The 22,512-nt window shown below is 47.8% G+C and overlaps 11 protein-coding genes across 11 annotated transcripts; 7 read left to right on the top strand and 4 right to left on the bottom strand.

Moving 5' to 3' along the window:
- The first annotated feature begins 127 nt into the window (after window positions 1-127).
- PHATRDRAFT_44566 (predicted protein) lies at window positions 128-1,182 on the top strand. Its single transcript, XM_002178568.1, has one exon. The coding sequence runs from the start codon at window positions 199-201 to the stop codon at window positions 1,012-1,014; it is 816 nt and encodes a 271-aa protein (XP_002178604.1). The 5' UTR covers window positions 128-198; the 3' UTR covers window positions 1,015-1,182.
- An 838-nt stretch (window positions 1,183-2,020) lies between these two features.
- On the top strand, window positions 2,021-2,905 carry PHATRDRAFT_34028 (predicted protein; the record flags this gene model as incomplete). Its single annotated transcript, XM_002178567.1, has 1 exon — window positions 2,021-2,905. One exon carries the CDS (start codon window positions 2,021-2,023, stop codon window positions 2,903-2,905), a length of 885 nt encoding a protein of 294 aa, XP_002178603.1.
- Window positions 2,906-4,309: 1,404 nt separating this feature from the next.
- PHATRDRAFT_34027 (predicted protein) lies at window positions 4,310-5,165 on the bottom strand (the record flags this gene model as incomplete). Its single annotated transcript, XM_002178292.1, has 3 exons — window positions 4,310-4,496; window positions 4,526-4,992; window positions 5,016-5,165. The coding sequence occupies 3 exons, from the start codon at window positions 5,163-5,165 to the stop codon at window positions 4,310-4,312; spliced, it is 804 nt and encodes a 267-aa protein (XP_002178328.1).
- A 3,959-nt stretch (window positions 5,166-9,124) lies between these two features.
- PHATRDRAFT_34026 (predicted protein) lies at window positions 9,125-10,006 on the top strand (the record flags this gene model as incomplete). Its single annotated transcript, XM_002178566.1, has 1 exon — window positions 9,125-10,006. The coding sequence occupies one exon, from the start codon at window positions 9,125-9,127 to the stop codon at window positions 10,004-10,006; it is 882 nt and encodes a 293-aa protein (XP_002178602.1).
- Window positions 10,007-10,215: 209 nt separating this feature from the next.
- Window positions 10,216-12,211, top strand: PHATRDRAFT_44564 (predicted protein). The gene has a single exon (XM_002178565.1). It carries the CDS (start codon window positions 10,416-10,418, stop codon window positions 12,162-12,164), a length of 1,749 nt encoding a protein of 582 aa, XP_002178601.1. The 5' UTR covers window positions 10,216-10,415; the 3' UTR covers window positions 12,165-12,211.
- Window positions 12,212-12,635: 424 nt separating this feature from the next.
- On the top strand, window positions 12,636-13,211 carry PHATRDRAFT_10972 (predicted protein; the record flags this gene model as incomplete). Its single annotated transcript, XM_002178564.1, has 1 exon — window positions 12,636-13,211. A coding segment is annotated over one exon (576 nt), but the record flags the coding sequence as incomplete, so codon positions are not given.
- A 200-nt stretch (window positions 13,212-13,411) lies between these two features.
- PHATRDRAFT_10788 (predicted protein) lies at window positions 13,412-13,765 on the bottom strand (the record flags this gene model as incomplete). The annotated part of the gene is made up of 1 exon (XM_002178291.1): window positions 13,412-13,765. A coding segment is annotated over one exon (354 nt), but the record flags the coding sequence as incomplete, so codon positions are not given.
- Window positions 13,766-15,054: 1,289 nt separating this feature from the next.
- On the top strand, window positions 15,055-16,421 carry PHATRDRAFT_44561 (predicted protein; the record flags this gene model as incomplete). The annotated part of the gene is made up of 1 exon (XM_002178563.1): window positions 15,055-16,421. A coding segment is annotated over exon 1 (1,317 nt), but the record flags the coding sequence as incomplete, so codon positions are not given.
- Window positions 16,422-16,493: 72 nt separating this feature from the next.
- PHATRDRAFT_50806 (predicted protein) lies at window positions 16,494-18,556 on the bottom strand. Its single transcript, XM_002178290.1, has 3 exons — window positions 18,214-18,556; window positions 17,763-18,165; window positions 16,494-17,680 (listed from the first exon to the last, which is right to left on the bottom strand). Exons 1-3 carry the CDS (start codon window positions 18,436-18,438, stop codon window positions 16,542-16,544), a joined length of 1,767 nt encoding a protein of 588 aa, XP_002178326.1. The 5' UTR covers window positions 18,439-18,556; the 3' UTR covers window positions 16,494-16,541.
- Window positions 18,557-18,937: 381 nt separating this feature from the next.
- Window positions 18,938-20,901, top strand: PHATRDRAFT_54257 (predicted protein). Its single transcript, XM_002178562.1, has one exon. It carries the CDS (start codon window positions 19,558-19,560, stop codon window positions 20,815-20,817), a length of 1,260 nt encoding a protein of 419 aa, XP_002178598.1. The 5' UTR covers window positions 18,938-19,557; the 3' UTR covers window positions 20,818-20,901.
- Window positions 20,896-22,485, bottom strand: PHATRDRAFT_44558 (predicted protein; the record flags this gene model as incomplete). Its single annotated transcript, XM_002178289.1, has 1 exon — window positions 20,896-22,485. Exon 1 carries the CDS (start codon window positions 22,414-22,416, stop codon window positions 20,896-20,898), a length of 1,521 nt encoding a protein of 506 aa, XP_002178325.1. The 5' UTR covers window positions 22,417-22,485.
- Between the last annotated feature and the right edge of the window lie 27 nt (window positions 22,486-22,512).

Genomic DNA, 22,512 nt, shown 5'->3' with positions numbered 1-22,512 from the left:
CACATATCCGTGAGTGTAACAGTCGGAAAAACGAAATGTTCTCGCCACGAATCCATCAATACTCGGTTTCGGCTCCGTATGGTAAAGTAGTGGCTCACTGTCAGTGTCTTCGTATTTCTTTCATATCCTTCGGTGGCATAGAATTGATCGGATCGGATCGGATCAAATCATATCGTTGGTTAGATTGGCATCCATAGAATGAATATTTTGAGTCTCGGGCGTTCACTAGCGTCGTTCATTGTTGTGTACGGCGGTATAGATTTGGTAGCTGTGCACGCATTCGCGCCATTGCGAAGTCTATCCGCCGATGGCTTGCCGAGACGGAGGTTAACTTCGAGATTTTCCGCTGGCGTCGACTTGAAACAGAACGAGGATCTCCAAAAGTATTTCCAAGCCGCCGAAGAGCGATCGCTGGCACAATTTGCCCGAGATGACGCACCGGCTTGGTTGCAAACGATAGCGTCCTTGCCCTTTGAATGCACTGCATGCGGAAAATGCTGCAAGACGATCGGGAGTGTCTACTTATCTTCCGAGGAAACTTGGCAGGCAGCAGAGCTGATGAACATATCAAGTACTGAATTCATTGAAGCGTACGCGTCTGATATAATCAGAGACAGCGCCGAAGCGTCCAACACTTGGGTCCGGCTAAAGGAAAAGGAAGTGCTAAAGGGAACAGATCATTCTCCTGCCTGTATCTTTCTGAATTCAGACACCAATCAATGTCAAATATACGAAGCACGCCCGACTCAATGTCGCACGTATCCCTTTTGGCCCAACCTGTTGGCGAGTCCAGACGCGTGGGATGCTGAAGTTCGTCGAATGGATCATGACAGCGAAAGCACATTGCTGGAATGGACTCCCGATGCTGGTGGATGCGAGGGAATGATGATTCTCGATCAGAATAGCACCACACTTGGTGTGCCTATGAAGGATGTCTATCGCCAACTACGCGAGTACAGACAGCAAGATCGCTACTTTCCGACAGGTGATAAGAAGGCCGACACGGAGAGATAGGATTTCCGTTTAAATGTTCTGAGACAGATTGCCTCTGTCATATAGTTGCGTAGTCGGCCAAACCACTAGAGGTGACGAAACGGATTCTGAATAAAATTGCGCTGGGACATGCAGAGACACTACATTGCATTGCGTGTCTGTAACTCTTAAAACCAAAACTGTATGAGGTTTCAAAACGTCAAAAGAAGTTGTGGGTGTGGCACCTGTTGCCTCCTAGCAATGGTTGGACATGGGACATGGGTAAACTATCGATGTTAGAGTTGGGGTCATTTTATGCCCGTCAGCCTGTCGTTCATAAGGTTGGAAATGATGAGGCGAGGGGCTGATACCAAAGTGTGGCATTGACCTCTAGGCTACTATGGGCAGTGCGGCACACTCGCTCCGCATAATGTGAGGCGCAAAGGTCGTGTATGTTTGGTTTGGCGACTTTGCATCATAAGAAAGAATATGGGTAATATGAAAGCAAATATTGCTCCACAGTCAGTAAAATAATTTACTATCAAGAGTCCTTCTCCCAACCCTGTTTGACTTTCCCCGAATACCTTGGACTGCACCAATGTGAGAAGCCAGCAATTCTGCCATTTGTTTTATAGTTAGAGCCACCTTTTCCAAATGTAAAGAGTAAGAAAGAAATCATAATGCACGTCGAATGTAACACTACCTAGTTTTTTGGCTCCGTTGACGCCTAGCTTTCACAGACTAATTTACAGTTTCATCATATTGTGGAAGATGAGAACTGTCCGCTTCTGTCAAAATTAGCGTGCCACGGAAGTGAACCACGGAGCGCTATCCCCAAATCACGTTTTTTGACCACGTTGCAATTAAGGTTTATGAAGCATATTCACTCTTGACAAGCTTCTACGTGTTTAAGAGACGCCAGATTCCTTGTAAAACGAACCGAAAGGATTTGGTACACCTCGCAGCGCCAGTATTCCTTGCTGTCATACGTTGCTATTGTGCCCAGCCATCAACGAGAATCGCACTATAATACCGCGTCTACTTCAGAATGCTGGATCTTTTCAAACCTGTTTATTACAGTCTAGAGAAGTCGGTGGCCGCCAAGTCTATCCCAGCGGTTCACGAAATACTTGGCCGCAAAAAGCTCGCCGATTTTAACGACTCGACCTTGACTGGGACCGTGGACCATTCCAAATGGGATGGTGTCTTGAAAAGGCATGTTAAGATGGACGGGACCGTGGACGGGATAACCAACGTAAGCTTGGTCGATTACAACGGCATTTCTCAAGATGTCGAATTTGGGGCGTATCTTAACATTTTAGAACACACTGACGTCACATCATTGGCCCACGCTGAAGAACTCGCTTTTTGGATTAATGCCTACAACGCCTTGTGTATCAACTTGGTTGTACAGCATGAAAGGATCCACCGTGATTCTCCCCTTACATCCATCAACAATCTTTCGGAGAAAGGCAAGCCTGTTTGGGACAAAATCGCCGGCGTTGTAGGAGGGCAAGAGGTTAGTTTGAATCACGTTGAGCATGAGCGGCTACGTAAAGTTTGGGACGAGCCCGCTATTCATGGATGCATAGTTTGTGCGTCCGCCTCGTGTCCCAACCTTAGGGATGAAGCCTTTGTTGCGTCCCAACTCAAGGAGCAGATGAGGGATCAGATGAAAGATTGGATGAATAACGACACAAAAGGCCTAAAATTGTACCAGGTAAGAGGCGTCTTTGGGTTTGGTGGTGGAGGCAATCGCCTGCAAGCTTCTCGTATTTTCCTTTGGTTCAGTGAAGATTTTGGTGGACTGGAGGCTCTCAATAAATGGATTCCTCAGTTCGTTGCTGACGATGGGATGAAACAATCGATTATCGAGGGCAGTCCAGCTGTACGCTTCTTTGATTATAGCTGGAAAATCAACCGAGCACGTTGATCAGACGTTTCACAGACACTGTTAGTTAATTTGTAATTCTGTGTAGTGCGCTTCTCCGTAATCATCCGTACGCTTCCAATGTAGAGGGGAAGGTTGTCTAAGACGCTGTTGCATCATAAACATGGGCATTAAGTCTCGTCAATCTCCCCGGTCGGAAAAAAACATCATTCTCCTTTTTTCTATCAGCTATGTGCTAGTGGGAAGCAAGAAAAAGCGAAACGGCTGACATTTTGCGAAATACTCAAGACTGACTGATGGTAAGGTGGCTGTACATCAAGCGATAGATGCTGTTCTACCCCTTCGCACAATCAGCAATCAATTAGATCCCCTGACATCGCAAAGCAATTTTCAACTCTATGCAGACTACAAATGCTGTCTGTGTGTGGGAGTCAATGTTCTTGTAAGTTCAAGCGAAAGACGTTCCAACAAACTTACTAAAAAACTTGACGTTGGTCAAATTCTCATATACATGCACTTTGATAATATACTTAGAGGCTATGAAAGGTCGCATGTTTTCTCGTTTATATTTATTTCTTATCTACTTATTATTCGCAATCAACATTCAAATGAATCAGCTTACTCATAACACTCTCATATAAAGATATTTTAGATGGTTCAGGAAAAGACTTCGTTAAGTGAAGAGTTCTACGAGAAAAAGTTGCTAAATGTCTCTGACTCTGGCGTATTTAATGTTGAATAAAGTTACAGATAGTTGGTGAAACTGCTCCCTTCAAATTCAACCAAAGTTTCAGAGTAGGATTGAAAAATCTAATCTAATTAGAGTAGAGTTTTTGAAATCTTAAAATGATTGCTGAACCATCTTGATAGTTTGGTGAAACTGTTCCCTCGCGAAAGCATCTCTTCAAGAACTGTTTTGATGTTGATTTGCGCCTCTATTACCTTTGGCTTATCTTCATTCTGTAGATCACCCTTCATGTCTTTCTTGCATAGCGCTCGTACCATTTGAGTAAACTTGTAGCCATAGCAGATGCCATCAAATGCTGGGTCCCCCCTCATACTGTTAGAACAACAGTTCTCACGTCTAGAACTGCTAGGTAAGGAAATGCGGACACTTACTTAAATAGACAATTACTTAAAGTTGAATCCCTGATGTTTGTTCGAGAACCGTGGATTGTGTACTCACTAGATACTTAGGATAGGACAGTAGCCATTTACTAAGTAAACGGACAACAATAAAGATTGAGAAATACGCTAAAGGGGATGGAAAAAGGTGAAAAACTCGCTAAAGGGGACAGATCGTGTTCGCTCTAAGTAGCTTCATTTGGCGGTATATTATTAAATAATCAAACTATTTAAATTAAATGCAAAAAATTTGTCACGGATGCCAACCGTTGTCGAAAAAATATATATCGCAGCGCGTCCGAGGAGAGATCTCATGGCAACCTATCTGCCACCACCAACGAAACAAGTTTGTACAGTATATTCTAGCATGGCGCTAAAACGAGGAGTAGTTTGATTTCGTTTGGCCTCTTTCAAAACGCGATAGACGGCCTTGACAATGGGCAATTCGTCCGTGACGGAACCAAAGTCGTAATTGAAGGCAGCTTTGCCAATAATGTCGAGTGTGACACTGCAAAATCGTTCTTCCATGTCAACGACCTGCCCCTTGGTTGATTTGCATTGTAAATCATTGGCGAGAATTTCGGCGCCTTTGCAAAGATGGCAATCATCCGATTCAACCATTGCTTGTGGAACGAAGGGACAATCGCCCGGTGACGGACTTTCCAGATGGCTGGATTGGCAGGAATGAGGCCTTTGCCCATGATGGGATCCAGAATTTCCGCCAGCATCCCTTTGCAGTACTTTTCGGGGCTTGTTTCAAGCAGGACGTGACGCGCCATGACGGGGTCGGAAACGACCAGAAACGACTTGGGCCCGAAGGAGAGGTTAAAAACAGGTCCATAGACTTGTAAGTACTTGTTGAGGAGTAAAAAGAAGGGACAACCGGCCAAGGTTTGCAGGTCACCACCCAGAACTCCTTTGATGAAGGAAAAGAAGGGAACTTTGTGCTTTTGAATGACGGCGTTAGGGATGGCGGCCATCCGAGTGTCGGTCCCATCCCGACGCTTGGAAAGGTATTTGTCAAGACGAGTTTGACGACATCCACGAGGCCGACGGGACGAGATGCTTTACCCGGGTCGCTCCCAGATTTGCTGACGAGAAAGTCGATGAAGGACAAACCCTGTTGTTGAGAAGGGTCCTGCTCCCAGGTTTTGATCAGATACGATTCGTACGTCATGAAATCCAAGGTTTGGATGGGATCTTTCGCATTGGAATGCCCCGTCCTTGAATGCGCAGTCGTCGGGGGATGTTGTTGGAGTCCAAGATTGCGTCGTTTTCCACGTCGACGTCTTCCAGGTCGGACGAGACGTGTTGAAGTATGAAGTCGTTAATGCAAGGGTGATGCGGGACAAGTACAGGACCAAAGGCCTTCACTGGTTGTGGCAGCGACTGCTGGAATAAGTTACCAACCAGGACTGGACTTGCTATATGCATCCGTGACAAATTTTTTGCATTTACTTTAAATAGTTTGATTATTTAACAATATACTGCTGCCAAATGAAGCTACTTAGTGCGAACATGTTCTGTCCCCTTTAGCAAGTTTTTCACCTTTTCCCATCCCCTTTAGCGTATTTTCTCATACAGATTCAGTCATACAAGGGAATTGTCATGTTGTCGTTGCACACCAAACAGTTGGGATCAGGATTACCGAAACAATTAATGACGGTAGTCAAGTACGGTTGACAATACAGAACGGACAAGTTCCGCAGGGGTGAACAACTGTTATTGACTAAACAATTGGACAAGCAGATCCCAGCACGCAAGTGGAAGATCTCTTAACAAGAAAACCACACAAAAATGACAACACAAGTAGTACAAAGTAATCTCAACGGATCAATGAGAAAGACCTACAAACACTCCCTTTGTTGTAAAGTTGTATGGGGGTGACAATAGTTACTCATTAAGAGTATAAGGGGCAGCTGGGTTGGTGGGCCCTTTTCCGAATATTGTGAGACTCTTACCAAGAGAACAGATCTCAACAGGAAACACACCAGGAATGCTCGAAACCACATTACCAGTAGAATTGAACATGGTGAGTTTCACGCGAGTGGGCAGAGTCATGATAAAGTATAGCCACGCAATACTGCAATTTGCCACTAAGGTGAGCAATTGTCATAGCTATTGTTGTTGGAACATTCAACTAGCATCAGTCTGAACAATCTTGATCTTGTCTCAGTTGACATCGGTAATGCTTACGTCAATGCCGATTGTCGTGAAAAGGTCTATGCAATTGCTGGCCCTGAGTTTGAAGAGTTCGAGGGACGGACAGTCATCATTGCTAAGGCTCTGTATGGACTAAAGTCCAGTGGCGCAGCGTGGCATTCCCACCTCGCGCAAAGTCTAAGGACTATGGGTTTTGTGTCTTCTAAGGCGGACCCAGATATGTGGTACCAAGCTGCTAAGCGCAAGGACGAAAGCGAGTACTACGAGTACATTATAAGCTACGTCGACGACCTAACGGTTGTTTCGGAAAATACCAGGGCGATTTTAGAAATGCTCGAAAACATTCCCTACACACTCAAGGGTGGTAGCGCTCCAAAAACATTTCTTGGAGCCACTATTGGAACGTACACATTCAAGGATGGTACGTCGGCGTGGTACATGTCTACTCAGCAGTACTTAACCAACGCGATAAAAAACATAGAGGAAACTCTTGGGCTGAAACTTTCAGCAAGTAACCGAATTGTCACGCCCTTGATACCCGGATACCATCCGGAGGTGGATACGTCCGCTTTCCTCGACGATGACCGAGCGAATTTTTATATGAGTCTTATCGGCATTCTTCTCTGGACATCTGAACTTGGACAAATTGACATTACCCAAGAAGTGGGTCTTATGTCACGCTTCAATGCGAAACCAAGAGAAGGCCACTACAATGCGGTGCTTCATATGTTCAGCTATTTAAAGCGACACTTGAATTCCAAGCTTGTCTGTGACCCTAAAATGAGAGAATTTTCTCAGGTCAAGTTCTCCGATCCTACGTGGAAGGAGCAATACCCAAATGCTGTAGAGGAACTCCCTCCAGCAATGCCAAAACCTATGGGTGGGTCAGTACAAATCACGGTGTTTGTGGATGCTGCTCATGCAGATTGTCACGTCACGCGGAGATCGACCACCGGCATACTTATTTTTATAAATGGAACACCAATACGTTGGTACTCCAAGAGACAAAACACTGTCAAAGGATTGACATATGGATTGGAGTTTGTTGCCATGCGCATAGCTTCCGAAATGATCATAGCTTTGCGGTACAACCTATGGGTATTGGATGTTCCACTTTGTGGACCCGCAAATGTTTTCTGCGACAATATGAGTGTTGTCACAAGTTCGACGATACCTTCGTCAGTACTTAAGAAAAAGCACAATGCTATTTCATACCATAAGGTTCGCGAGTGCATTGCTAGTGGGACAATGCGTCTTGCACATGAACCTCCAATCTCAGTGATATGCTCACTAAGTGTCTGTCTGGCCCTCAGCACAAATTCCTCATCAGTCACATTCTGTTTTGAGCCACGGCCATACAGTACCTTCTGCGCCACCATACTTTGGGGCAATCTCTAGACTGGACTTTGTACTCCCAGACTGCGAGATTGAAGGGAGTGATAAAGTATAGCCACGCAATACTGCAATTTGCCACTAAGGTGAGCAATTGTCATAGCTATTGTTGTTGGAACATTCAACTAGCATAGTGCCTAGCTCTGAATATTGGCCATGTTTGCCAGCCCTATTACTGTCCCAGTCGTCGTCTGTACGACGCTGCGGATAGAGGCAATGTTTTTCGGGTCATTACCGAAATGTCATTTGCGAAGGCAGTGCGAAGTGACACGTGTGTGCATCTAAGGATGCAGCAGTTGTGACACGCAAGACGACATGTCTTGCCGACCAAGAAATCATCTTTACATAAGCGATTTTCTCTATTATGGTTGTCCCTTGAGAGGTAAAGAAAATACCTTCTCCACGTCTACAAACTGGGATTGAATCAAAGCAGATAAGTCTGCACACAATCAAAGGGTCTCATGTTCATCTGCATTCATCTGCATTCATTTGCATTCATATGCATTCATTTGCATTCATATGCATTCATTTGCAGTCATCTGGATTCTGCGGGATCAACGCATAGAAGACAGTACAGAGGCTACGGTCTCCTTGAATACGCCGACTCTGTGCACAAACGTGGTTTGTTGACAGTGACTGTGAGTCGCCTCTTGCTCGAGTCGGGCTTATCCTAGTCACGTATTTGACGTGGCGTAGGTTTTTCTGGTGTCCCATTGAAAACACTACTCTATACTACTCTATTAGAGTAGAGTTTTCAATCCTACCATACTCTGAATTTTGAGTATATTTTTGAAATCCTACTCTAATTGATGTAGTGTTTTCAATCCTACTCTAATTAGAGTAGTATTTTCAATCCTACTTTAATTAGAGTAGAGTTTTTGACCCTCCTCTATTTGAGGAAGGATTTCAAAAATGTACTCAAAATTCAGAGTATGGTAGGATTGAAAACTCTACTATAAAATTTGGTTTGTCAGCCATTCTCAATGTTCGGTCAGAAACGCCTGCCTACCGTCTAAAAAAATTTATGTTAGGAATAAAAACCATCTTTTTGTCTTGTTTTTGAATATGTCTACACAATGAGGCACGCCCCGCCCCCCCCCCAATATGGCAAAATAGATATCGAACGTTAGCCGCATAAACATCGGAGACTCAATCAGTTATCGATGTCCCAGGATAAGCGAAGTCTTACTTTCGGCGAGATAAGACACATACACTTGCATATTTTTCGTCTCCCATTATCATTCACAGTCAACAGACAGCGAATAACGGACTCATGCAATGATTTCGCACCGTCTATCGCTCCCCTTTCTAGTGAGGTTTTGTCTCGTAGGATCCGCATTTGTAGTGACCGTAGTCAACATCATTCTTCACCTGAGCTGCCCAGCGGTGTTTGGTCCAGAAAGTCCCATCGTCAGAGTCGTCCGCCATGCTCCTAATCGTTCATTGCCAGAAAAGGAACGTGTCTATGATCAGTACAATTTTGAAGTAGAATCTTTGTCAGCTTCTTCATGCACTCCATTGAGGGAGAACGATGTTGGTTTTACGCTTGTTACCCAGCTTTCGTTCAATCGACTTGTAATCATGAAAGAACACTGTGAGCGATGGGCACATCATCCCATCTCCTTGGCTGTCGGAACTACGGAAGGTCTTGAAGCCATCTACAATATACTGTCAAAGTTAGGTTGTAACACAGAATTGATCACGGTCAGCCTTGACCGAGACTTCGATGTGAATGCAAGCTATCCGGTGAACAAGCTTCGCAACCTCGCTATGTCGCAAGTCAAAACAAGCCACGCAGTCTTCATAGACGCTGATTTCGTTCTCTCCGCTGGACTTTTTGAAACGCTATACCTTCATCGCGCACTTTTAGCTGCTGACGAAAGGAACGCAATAGTGATTCCAGCATTTGAACTTCGAAAGGTTTGCGAAACGACGAGCTACGAATGCCTGACGACTCATTTGGCTATGCTTCCGCGCGACAAGGAGGAACTGCTGCACCTGCACAAGAAGTCAATCGAAAGTAACGGTGGTCGATCCGCCATTCTTCAGTTCAATGGACTCAGTAATATACACGGTCATGCAAGTACTCGTTACAACGATTGGGTGACGCAACCTGCCGAACAGCTTTTACCAATAGAGTGCGTGACCTCGGATCGCTACGAACCCTATCTTGTCGTCCGACAATGTAGAAATTTGCCTCCGTTTCAAGAAGCCTTTGCCGGTTACGGCCAAAACAAGATCACGTGGGTGATGCAAGTCCGCCGGACAGGCTACAAGTTCTTTCAGATTGGAGAAGCTTTTCTGATTCATTTACCACATGAGAAATCCGCAGCTTCCTTACAGTGGAGTAAGTCTCGTCGAAAGGCGCCAGATTTGTTGCCGGTGAAGCAAATTGCCGACGCTTTTCATGAATGGATGGCAGTCAATATTCCTGATGCATCCCAGATCCCCCATTGTTCGTAAATGCACAAATAAAGAAACCGATTTTATACCAATTTTTATCTCCCTGATGCACTTTCCATGCTCGGTCTGTAGATAGTTGGTACCATAGCAAGCGCAATCCCATGTATTGTCAGACCAATATGACGTGAAGGCTAACTTAAATTTTTTGTCTCAAAAAGAGCTAACTTGTTACGTGTGTACTTGCCCACTTCTACGCTTTAAAGTTAGTAGAACGTACAAGACTTGGTGTCTTTTCAGAGAAAATTGGGAAAGTGATATTGGGTGGTCTTCGACGCAGTTTTTCTTGACCGAGACTCTTGGCTGTCTACTGCAAATTCTTCTTTTCATTACTTCAGCTGCGGTCGTCCTATTTCGTCGGTTACGAGCCTACAAAACATTGAAGCGACGCTTTGGATCCATTCCGCATACTATGGCTAGTAATAGTGATGTTGAGTTTTCAACGAATCATTCACGCTGCGGTTTTCCTATGGCTGTTGTAGCTCACGCTTTTTCCGGTTACGGCGAGGGAGAAATGCCGCGATCGAAAGCCGAGCTGGAAATCATGCAGCTAGCAGGCTCAATTCGGGATAAACCACTTTGGTGGAATAAAGTTCGCGATCCTTCCATTACCAATCGCTGGCAAGCCGAGTCGCTGAATGGTGTCAATGATTCGGAAGCTGACTGTGAATATCGTACACGACAATTTCTTTTTGCGCTTAGGGAATGCCAGTGGCAGGCGATGCAATATCCGGGACCAGGTCGTCCAGCGGCGGTCGATCGAGCCTTTTCGAGTGATGGCCATGATGAATCCGAGCTCTGGTCCAAGCTGTTGTCTGAAATCAATAAGTTACGATCGCTACCAGCGGTTGGGTCGAACAAGGAAGATCGTCATCCGGGAACTCCTCAGATGGTGGACCTAGTCCATCCTTCTCTTTATGCATATGAGCGAGGGAAAACAGAAGTCCTGCCTCACGTGCCCGCTAGTATGAGCCAGATGCCACATTGGGATAACTTCTTGGGTGTGGCCGGTGTCACTGAAATACCGCCAAGGAAGATCGATGGCCAAGGATTTTTTTCACCGGGCGGCCTACAGTGGCTTCCTGCGGAATTCAGAGTCAACGCTGCTGGAGATTCATGTAAAATTAGTTCGTACATCAATTCACTCCATCCGACAGAGTTCGCGGAGTTGTACGATTCCATCGGAGAGTTGTTTTGCAGGGCGCTTCCCCTTTTGGAAAATACCTTGCGGGAGGCTGGTCATGGACCTTTGGAAGACGGCGAACACTGGCAAAAGAACTATCGTGAACGTGACCACAGAGTGCCTATCGTGTCTGATTGGTGGGAAGCGCCTCGAAGTCAGCTGGAGGGCGAAGATGACGATTTATATTATGATTACCTGGATGACTTTCATGAGATTCGAGAGTTTATTCCGCCTGAAATACCAGACTTCACGCCCCCATCGTATAATGTGCCAGAGGCTGATGTTTCCTTGCGAAACTGTCCCCTCCAAGTGATTGTCAAGGTTGCGTCCTTGGAGATTGAACCGGGAGAATCCTACGAGGGGGGAGTTTGGCATGTAGAAGGTACTCTAGATGAACGGATAGTGGCAACGGCCTGTTGCTATCTAAATAACACGAATGTGCAAGGTGGCGATCTGGCTTTCCGCGTGGCAGTAGCCGAGCCAGATTACGAGCAAGGCGACGACACGGGTGTAAGGAATGTCTACGGTTTGGAAGATGACGAACCGTTGGTTCAATTTATTGGCAGCTGTAGCACTCCGACTGGACGAATACTGGCCTGGCCCAACACGCTGCAACATCGGGTAGGACCCGTTCGTCTCATTGACGAATCAAAATATGGAAAGCGCCTCATAGTTTGCTTTTTCCTTGTGGATCCAACGCTACGGATCCGTTCGACGGCAACCGTACCACCGCAACAACTTGCTTGGGTATCCGATATGTGCAAACCAATCCTGAATGTGGTCGGCTCAGGTGCTGCTGAACCAGGAATTCAAAATATGATTGTTGCAAGATTGGCTTCCCCTTCTTTGCTTACCTATGATCAGTCGTGCGAACGTCGTAATCGTCTTATGGAGGAAAGGCGTGCAATATATGAAAAAACTGGTGGATACGATCATCAAAAATTTTACGAGCGACCGTTCTCTCTGTGCGAACACTAACTAACTGTAAATCATATGAAAATGAGAAAAGAACTTTATAATGCGTTAATTAAATTATTTTACTGTTAGTTGTCGAATGCGGATCTGACGAGTAGATGTATCCAGGCCAGTCGGCAAGCTAGGTCCGGAACTACTCTCCTTTCGTCTGTCTTTCGTATGTCAAATAGGAACGCGAAAAATCTGTATCGCGTCACACGGGTATAAGGTAAACATCGTAAACAAATGTAACAGAGGCCGCTTCCCCCAAAGGGAGGAGCAACAAAGCTAGTTCCGAGTGTGAAGGAAAGAAACTGTGGCAACAGATCTGGTCATTCTTACTAGATTCGACCAGTTACGTTACTTGGCGTTGGCGGTGTCATGTCAAATTCTCTTTTCGTAAGGGTCAGTTTGGCCTGGGTGTTTCTCGTTACGTACACGATTGCGATAGCTGCGGACGAAAACGGTTCCGATTGCCCGTGTCAGGTACCCGACCGTCCAAGCCTCTGGGAAAAAGAGGCACTGGCACGTTGGATGGTACACTCGCTGGACTGGGGTGTGCTCACAACTATAAGCAGTCGCCTGCCTGGAGTCAAGCCGTTTGGAAACGTCTACAGTTTCGTCGATGGGCAGTGTAGCAATTCTACCGGCACGCCGTATTTCTACGGAACCTATCTGGATCAATCGTTCCAAGATATTCGAGAGAATCCCAGCGTTTCTTTGACATTGAGTGAGGCGTCGCTTCCGTCCGTTTGTGGCGGAAAGGCATCGAAGTCGTGTTCAATAACCGGGTCGAACCTGGGAGATCCGGAGAATCCGGTGTGTGCGAGACTCACGTTGACCGGAACCCTCGAGCAAGTCCCGTTCGAGTCAGAGGAGTACGCGATGGCTCAACAGGCCTTCTTTGAGCGGCATCCACAAATGGATTACTGGCCACAGGATCACCACTGGATAATTGCCAAGTTGGAAATCGCAGACATTTGGCTCATCAATTACTTTGGGGGGGCCAAGATTTTGCCCGTTGACGCATACTATGGCGCTAAATTAGAGTTCGGCTCCGTGCAAGACTAGCTTTTGATAAGAACGAAAGGTAGCTAATTGGTTATGGTTCATAAATTGACTCAATGTTACTTTTTCACGCGCGCGGGATCCATTGTCCTCTATGGAAAGACTCATTCACAAAATCATGTGTCGCTGACTGTGAATGTCCCGTGTCGAGCCACGGGGGCGTGCCTTACCGACAACCACCGCCACCCGGTAGCGGTGGTGGTTCATATCCCGTGCGATTGCACCCATTGCAGTAACTGATCCTTCAGGAGGGCTCCTTCCACACGGTCAATTTCCTCGCCATCCCGAAAGAGGGCCAGTGTGGGCAAGCCTTGCACCCGGAGTTTGGACGCTTCCTGTGGATACTGGTCGCTGTCCATCTTCGCTACGCGCACGCGGGATCCCAATTCGTGCGCCGCCGCTTCCAACTGTGGCGTCATCATTTGACACGGTCCACACCAGGTGGCGTAAACGTCGAGAAGGAGTGGCGAAGACGCCAGCGCAATTTCTTCCGTAATTTGGGGCCCGGTGAGTGCCGCGACTTTTCCGGGCGTGATCAATCCCGTCGAGGAAAAGGTAGCGGCAGTCTCGCGTGCGTTCCAGACGGCTCGGACCAGATCTTCCTTTTCCAGGAGACCGGCCCAGCGGAGTCCCCGATGGGCGAGTTCTTCGCGCAATTGTCGGACTCTCATGGAACGTAGTTCCGTCAAGGTTTCCTCGCGGTTTCGCTGGGGTATCACTGGTGTGGATCCCGTCGCGACGGGGGGTAAGGGTACGGTAGCGTTGGTGGTGGTGGTGGTGGTGTTGTTGATGTTTGTAGCGGGCTCACTGGCAGTGGCAGCAGTGGGGTCAATGGTAACGGCAGTGGTAGACTGGTGGGTGGCAGTGTCGGTGTGAGGATTGTCGTTTTCGTGGGGCGGGTCTGGACCGAGCGTCGTCCCGTCCCGAGCCTCGTTCAATCGTTGGACGAGACTTTCCTTATCGAAACAGTCCGTAAAGACCACACCCCGCCGATTCAGTTCGTCCCGAATGTCGGTCACACGCATGACTGCCGCTGCCGGCGGCGGAGCCCGCTCGTCGGTTTCGGTAGACCCCGCCCCGTAGCGTGGTGTGTAGAGCCGGACCGTGGCGACCACCGACGGCGCGAAGGAGTGGGCCGTGTCGGTACTCGTCAGTAAGAGTTGGAGTACGACGAGCGTCGTCCAGCGGTGTACCGACACGGGTACCGCCATGGATTTCGGAGCGTTTCTTCCAGAAAGGGGGGGGGGGAGAGAGAGACTGGGTGGATGGATGGTTTGGTGCGTTTCGAATTCCAATGGTATCTTGGAAAAAGAGACAACCCGAGAGAGTACCTTGAAGGTTTTTGGGACTTGACAGTAGTGATGTGAGTGTGTTGTGTGGGGGGGTTCGGAAGTATATTGTTTGGTCGTGAACGGACGGTGACTTGGGAATCGGCGAAGATTGGCGGCGAGGATGGCGTGGTGGGGACCGCGAGGACCCCCTTCTGACTGAGCGACCTGGCGGCGTGGTGGAACCCGTACGGTAATGATGGTGGGTAGGTTACCTGTTTTATCCTACTCCGTTCCCCTTGATGTCCCCGATACTGTCCGAGTGACTTACAGTTCCTCCGGGCCATCGGACGGAGACAGACCGACCACGACGGGTTGGATGGACGAACCGCGTGGGATGGGGGGACGGGATACCGATTCGACCCGAGCGCTCCGGTGCAACCATGTCGGGGTAAGGTACGTTGCCGTCTGGGGTAAGGCAACCCTCCCTCATCCACATCCAATACAACTCTAGTCGCTTATCAACAACATCCGTACTCTATTGGTCCCCACAATCTAGTCCAGTCTAGTGTAGAGTACTGAAAGTCTAGTCCAGTCTGTTGCAGTGTAGTGTAATAGAAACGGGATCATGTCCACGAAAGAGCTGTTTGGGGATTCTTCATCGGACGACGATGACGACGTCGCCGACAACGCCAATCCGCCCCAGGCGGCCCCGCCCGTGTCCGAGAGGGCAACGTCCCCCCGGCTGTCGACCCCGACCCACACCACCGACGCCCACAATGCGCTCGACGACAGTGACAATGACGAAGGGGACGTTGAATTCGACGATCGAGGCACCGTGGTGGGCTTGTCTTCCACTACGATTGCGGGAGACCAAATCAACACTCCGACCCGGAACACTACCGATCCAGACCAAGCCGGGACGCAGGCCAGAGACAACGACGAGGACGCTCCGACCGATGCCGGACCCCGCATTGCGGCCTCCCAACTCTACTTGCAGCAAGAACCCAAAATATCGGAAAATATTGCCTTGCACATGACCAAATTACCCAATTTGGTGGGCATACAAACCCAGGCCTTCGACCCCGACACGTACCATCCCGCCATGGAAGAGGACGATTTCGGACAATCCGTCTACAATCTCGTGCGCTGGCGCTACCGAAAGGACGATACCGGAAACTACGTACGGGACGAACAAGATCGCTTGCTGCGCGAATCGAATAGTCGACTGGTGCAGTGGGAAGACGGATCCTACACGCTACACATTGGCAACGAAGCGTTCGAAATTGATGCCTTGAAAACCGCAGCCAACGGCTTTCCCGGACTCAACGGCTTCATCTACCGGACACAAAAGGCCGTCCTCAAGACGGCTGACGATAACGAACGTGCCGCTGGGACTGTTCTGGAATGCGTCGGTGCGGTCGCCACTCGGATGACCATTCGGCCGAGTTCACTCCAATCCGAAGCACACAAGTCCCTCACCGTGGGCATTCGCCAAAAAACCATGAAGAAGGCACGCATTGCCGAATACGTCACCCAGGAAGATCCCGAAAAGGCGAAACAAGACCGTATCAAGGTCAAGCAAGACTTGGAAAAGGTGTCAGCGCGCAAGCGTTCCGGGTATAGTCAGGCCGGAGGACGAACTGCTCGACCCCGCATGTCGCGGTCGTATTTGGAGGAAGAAGAGGACGGCGATTACGATACCTTTAATATTAAAGACACCAAACGGCGCATACGGGATGCGGATGAAGAATTGAAGGAATACGGTGACGATGACGACAGCAGCAGTGAAGATGATGAGTACGACCAGACGTTCAGCAAACGATCCAACATGCGGGGGGCCTCCACGGCAGCAGCAACCGCACAGCCGAAAAAGGAAAGTGACGAAGAGATTGTTGTAGACGACGAGGAGGAAGATGACGACGAAGACATGGATTCTCCGCTTGTCAAAGCGAAGAAGATATCACACAAGGCTGTTCTGGATGACAGCGATAGCGAATAAAAATACGCCGTCTGTCGCAATAAATTCATCCTTTATACTCGTAGTTATTCCGTTGCCAAAAACTTAGGCTTCAAAAGGCGGAATCTCCGTAGCCCAACCAGAACGTTCCGGCAAACTCTGATAGACTTTTTGTAGTTTGGCAGTAATCGGACCCCGCTTTCCTTCGATACCAATGACCCGACCGTCGATCATGCGAACCGGAGTCAGTTCGCCCATGGTTCCCGTAGTAAAGACCTCATCCGCGGCGTGGAATTCGGCAAGAGAAATCCGACGAGTTTCGGTAGGTATATTGATTTCTTTCGCCAGTTCCAAAACGGTAGCTCGAGTGATCCCTGGCAGACAATGATCAGCATGCGGCGTCAACAGCACTCCATTATCAACCATGAAAATGTTGGTAGCGTTTGTCTCCGATACAAAACCCTCGAGATCGAGCATAATTGCATCATCGCATCCCGCCAAGTTTGCTTGAATCTTTGGCAGAATATTGTTGATCAAATTGTTGTGGTGGATTTTGGAGTCCACCGTCTGAGGTGAGTTTCGCCGTTGAGACGCAGAAATCAACGCAATACCGGAAGTATTGTTGTAGGTCGTGGCACCCTCCGTGGGCTTCCATTCGGCTAGAATGATCAACGTCGTTCCGTATACATTAAACTTTGGATTCATACTGCTGGTACACTTTTCACCTCGTGTCAATGTAAGACGCATGTGTGCCCCGTCCCGCATACCGTTCGCTGCCAGCGTGCGGAAAATGGCTTCCACTACTTCTGCCTTGGTGTGCACGTTCTCAAAACCTAGCGCTTTCGACGATTTAAAAAGACGCTGAAGGTGTTTATCCAACGAAAGCACTTTTCCACGGTATACTCGGAGTCCTTCCCATGCAGCGTCTCCGCCTTGTACTGATGAATCCCACGGACTCACACCAGCCATGGATCTCGGAATTATTCTGCCTCGACCTGGGGCGCCGATGTAAGTCAGTAAATGCTCGTTTCTTGGGTCTTCATACAGTGTTTTGGTTGAGGGACCCCGCTTTTGATATCCCCTAGTAAGTTTACTCAAGAACTCGTAGGCAGGATAGGAGACCTTTAGCGCATCCATTAAATCGGGATTCAGAATTCGGTACCGACTAGCCCCATAGTCGGGTGTTTTCCGTTTCCATCCTGTCGATTGATGCACGTCGCTATACCACCAGGAAGCCCAGGGTCCTAAAATTTTAACAAAGTGAGATGGCAGTCCGGATGGTTTTTTGTTTATCTATCAAATCTTGACCGGCGACCTCAAACGTACCATCGCAAGCATGAGGACCGCTTGGCCACGACATCATTGATTCTTTGTACGGGATACCCAGGTCTTCGCAAACTGATCCCAGAGTTCTCTCCGGATCTTTGACTAGTTCGTCCGAATCAAGGAACGAAACAATAGAGCGTATTCTGTGGGGACGGCTGCAGAGAGCCGAAAAGATGGAGAGCATGGGAACAATCCCAACTTCGTCAGGAGTGGCGCTGCTTCCATGCACTGAGTCCGACGCTCCCCAAGACGATAGGACTGCCACGGGATCGCGAATTAAGAAGAGATGCTTGTGAATGAGCTTAATGTTCAGGTCATCCGCGAAAAATTCCTCCTGAAAGTCGTAAAGAAACGAATGTTTCGCCATGTGTTTACAAAAGACGACACCGTTTTCAGGCAAACGCTGTGCGCACAATCGAATGCGCTCCTCCAAGCTAGAAAGTTCCCGCACCCACACATCTACTTGATCTGTTATGCTCCCAGATGGAGGTGTGCCGTTAATGAGTTCGTTACGGTATGGCCGGGCAACCGCATCGCCGCGTTGAATCAGACATTCGCGGTACAGCGGTTCATCCAGCGCAGCGCAGTCAGATCCTCGAGCCTCGAAGCTATACATTAGCGCCGTAGATCGACTTCGCGGAGCAGACCAGCAGTGAATAACAGAAATTTTCTTCATCGCGCTGCTCTCAATTATTTGACTTATACGAGTTTAAACTCCGCTCCTGCGCCCTCATTGTTGCGGTCAAGAGTTCTTTCTCTCTCCTGAAAATTGGAATATTGTTCCAGGAATTGCGAGCAGGGTGACCTGACTTGACTGACAGCGACGACCGATGCCTGCTGATAACGAAAGCCATTTGACAGGACAAAAAAACCTTGCAAGTGCGATGAAATGTCGAGAACGACAAAACTTGAAAGTCGTACTTTCTTGCACTGCCACTTCAGAGGTTGGGTCAGTCGGGTACCGGATGATCCCCATACCGCCACGTGGTGCATACAAACAGAACACAATAAAAACCCGGATATTGGTTCCTCTTACGTAGTCAGTCGAAGTCGTACCGATGCCTACACCCACCATCGTTTCATGTAGTAGAAATTCTACCTGAAAAGGAATTACTTTGGCCGAAACTTCTCGGCGTGAAACCGATCATTTTTCAGATTAAGAGACAAGGTGAGCGAAGTTTGGTTCCGAACTCCTTGTGTTTGTCGTCTGGTATGCATTTGGATGCCTTGGACTGGATGCAAGAGAGTTATTGAGAGACCTTGTTGGCATATGGCAAGTTAACGCTTGGAATGCACAGCGTGAACCTGAGACTCCATTGAGATGAAAGGGACGGGAAGGAAGTCTTTCGCACTAACTGTACCACGCTGGCTTTGTACGAGTGAGCACGAAACATCGCTCGTCCGCCTTTCCCCCGTACTCGGAATTCGACATTGGAGTGAAACCGACAGCTGCTTCACCTTTGGTCCAATGGCATTGAGACTTTCTATCGATTCGGAACGCATTTTCCATTGTGGGCTAGCAGAATTCTTTTTTTCTCGGTACATTGCATTTTCTCGCATCGGGTCATGCTTGCCAGGCTCGTCAGTTCATTTACGGCACTCATTTTTTCGCGCGACACCGTTACCCAATGAAAAGATAAGAAGTTGATGTGTCATCGGATCACGATTGCGCGGATACCCCCCAATTTACTACTCACTTCCAGCCCTGCCCCACTTGAATTTATTGTACTCGACTTACACCGTTTTCTTTGAAATTCTATTTTCGTGTAGAAACACCAGCTTTGAGAGTATTGATATGAAGTTCGGCAAGAACCTCCGTGAACAAACCCTCAAAGAATGGCGATTTTACTCTGTCGATTACAAAGCTCTGAAGAAGAGTATCAGAGTCGGAGGAGATGACTCAACTATTCCCTTTGGCAATGAATTCTTTAGTATTCTTGAGGATGATCAGCGGAAGATTACCAAGTTTTATCAAGACAAGGAGAATTGGGCACTTCAGTACATGAAGACTCTAGAAGAGCGCGTTGCTGACCTCCGTGAAGCTCAAACTGTTGTTCCTCCCGAGTCGCCCACTGAGCAATTGTCGGAGTCGGATAGTTCTCTTTCTTCTTCAGATGAAGATAGTGCTTCATGCGACTCACAGTCAGAAAAGGGGCCTGCGAAGTTTTCGGGCTTTCAAATGTTGACTAAACGCCAGAGTTTCGGTACCAAACAGGCGTCTTTGAAGGATGAGTACCGTCGAATGGGTGCTTCTAAACACTTCAAGGCTTTCATCTACGCTAAAAAGTCCCTCGCAACGTTCAGTCGCGAGCTTGGTCTGCTCATCGAATTCCTAAGCCTTAACAAAACAGCGTTCTCCAAGATTCTCAAAAAGTTTGACAAACGCACGGGATCTTCGATTCGAGACGTGAAGCTGACTGAGCTTTGTAAGGCCCTCCCGTTTCTGGACGGGGATGTTTTCCGTGAACTTAAAGCCGAAGTCGAGAGTCTTATTGACGAAGTGAACGCTCTGAAGCCTGACTTGCCGGAAGGCTGGGAAGATCGAAAGGTCTACACTATTGGTTGCTTTGACCTCTTCCATCGTGGACATCAAAATGTACTCTTGTCACTGCGAGAGTTTGGCTATTACATAGTTGCAGGTATCCACGATGACGAGTCCTATTTCAAACTGAAGAATAAGTACACGATTGACAATCTCGAGACTCGCATGGCAAACGCCAAGCCTTTCGTTGACCAGATCTATGTGATTCCGTCTACTGATCCGCTTCTATACATCAAGAGTATGGTCAGTCAGCAGGATATTGACATGGGTACTTGTTGCTATGCCAGAGGCGACGACATGTTGAACTTTCCTGGTCGCGAGTGGGTAGAATCGGTGATGCCTGTTCATTTTGTGCCGCGTACGGAAGCCTGCAGCTCTACGCTGATCCGCACTATCTACCACAGTGAAGATGAAGAGCTCCGTACGAAGGCTGCATTTGCCAAGACGCGCTACGATGGAAAGCCAATTGATGAAGAGGGAAATGTTCTGAAATTCACTAAAGCAGCGGCATGATTGTAAGAGAAGTGGAATGAATTTTACTGTACAATACTTCAATGGCCAATTTATGTAGTAGTAACATTAATACTTCCTTCACACAAAATTTCCTACTATTGCAATGGTGACGGAAGTAATCGCAAGAAATAGCAAAACTCGCAACGAGCAAAGGTGTGCTGACTTGGATTCCAACAAGCCAAAATACACCGTGATGGATCCTGGATTGTCGTAATGCTTGACGACGTGCAACGCGACTAGCAAGGGAAGAATGAATGCCACCAAACTGGTGAAAATGACTCCTCCCCAAGATAAGAGCTTCGTGACATCGCCAGCATCATTCACAAGCAAAGATACGGTGAATGGAAAATACACCGCGAGAATGTTTCCAGTTCTTCGGGAGCAAAGACCGCTTCCAGTCAGATTCAGCCTTGTCAGCACGCTGAACAAAGGAATTCCGAGGCCAATGATTGCAAACGCAAAGATGCTTGCCCCAATTTGCATAAACCTTCCCATTATCCCAGACATCATAGATTCCAGCATATTTTGTGACACATTGGGTATAGCTAGATTCCCCAGAAGGCCAATACAAATGTAAAGACTCGTACTCAGAATGGTACTGCCGTGAATGACCGTCGGGACGTTAACATGGGGTTCCCGTTCGTACAGCCAAGCAGGAATTGCAATAACAAGCGCGAAGTTGAACAAGACAACTCCAAGAAGATCATCCCAATCGCTGCCCCAAAGAGAAACGTTGTTGAAGTCAATGCCCGACATACCGAACTGAATTATAAACTGCAAACTTGTGACGATGAGAATCGCAAAGCCGAGAATTTGCCACGCTGCGTTTTCCTTCAAATCCATTAATGCTAACGGGAGAAATATAATCGTGGTGACGACCTTTCCCACTGTTATGAGCGTCCCGGGGTCGTCGTGGAAAGGGATACACTCTCCTTGATGTAGCTGCTCTTCACTGCATATAGAATAGTCCCACCGAATCCAGTGTGTGTCTCCAGAGCCTGAAATTTGAAACGCACCTGATCCACGAGGCCACCAGTGTCCAAAAAAAGTGTCCACAACTTCACCAGTGTCAACAATGGAACTAATATTGAGACACGTAATGCAGCAAAAGAAGATTACTTGAGTGACGAGAAACCATCGATGTCCCCAAAAAGCGCGAAATGCTTCACTAAACTCGATTTCCTTTTTGAAGTTGTGATTCCCCGCAACTTTTGAAATGGTGTTGGACATATGCATGGAGCAAAAAGAGGAGAGGAAGCACACGAAGACGAGTGCCCCGATCGTGGGTATAACACCCGATCGGGCAAACGTTGCCGGGAGATTTACCATAGCAGGTCCCGTCAAAGAATTCACTGCAATTGACATGGACCCCAGCCACCCAATGGATCCAGTGTGATGAGCGATTATTACAATTAGGCGATCAGAGAGTTGCCGAACGACTCCACCTTCGCGAACACGTCGTGGTGATGGGCCTCTTCCGTTTTCGGCCACTGCGAAGGTAACGGATAGCTCCTCGTTGTGGTGCCTGGAGTCTCGTTGGTTAGAACTCCTGTCATGCAGGGAAGAGACGAGCGGTGTCTTTTCCGTGACAACTGCCATGGTGAAAGAAGTCTGTTGTGGAAATGGGACGATGCCATCCAGTAGAGCGCAACAAACAATTCACAACACACCTGAATAGAGTATAATGTCCAGCAG

This window comes from Phaeodactylum tricornutum, chromosome 4, assembly GCF_000150955.2.
Source record: "Phaeodactylum tricornutum CCAP 1055/1 chromosome 4, whole genome shotgun sequence".
Classification (NCBI taxonomy): Eukaryota; Bacillariophyta; class Bacillariophyceae; order Surirellales; family Neidiaceae; genus Phaeodactylum; species Phaeodactylum tricornutum.
The sequence above is the reverse complement of the archived record's forward strand: the minus strand, read 5'-3'. Positions and strand labels throughout refer to the sequence as shown.

Coding starts and splice junctions, on each gene's coding strand:
- PHATRDRAFT_44564 (XM_002178565.1), top strand. CDS start 10,416: ATGGCTAGTAATAGTGATGTTGAGTTTTCAACGAATCATTCACGCTGC.
- PHATRDRAFT_50806 (XM_002178290.1), bottom strand. CDS start 18,438: ATGAAGAAAATTTCTGTTATTCACTGCTGGTCTGCTCCGCGAAGTCGA. Junction 18,166..18,213: donor CAGATCAAGTAGATGTGTGG/GTGCGGGAACTT, acceptor TTGTGCGCACAG/CGTTTGCCTGAAAACGGTGT. Junction 17,681..17,762: donor CGGTCCTCATGCTTGCGATG/GTACGTTTGAGG, acceptor TTAAAATTTTAG/GACCCTGGGCTTCCTGGTGG.
- PHATRDRAFT_44566 (XM_002178568.1), top strand. CDS start 199: ATGAATATTTTGAGTCTCGGGCGTTCACTAGCGTCGTTCATTGTTGTG.
- PHATRDRAFT_54257 (XM_002178562.1), top strand. CDS start 19,558: ATGAAGTTCGGCAAGAACCTCCGTGAACAAACCCTCAAAGAATGGCGA.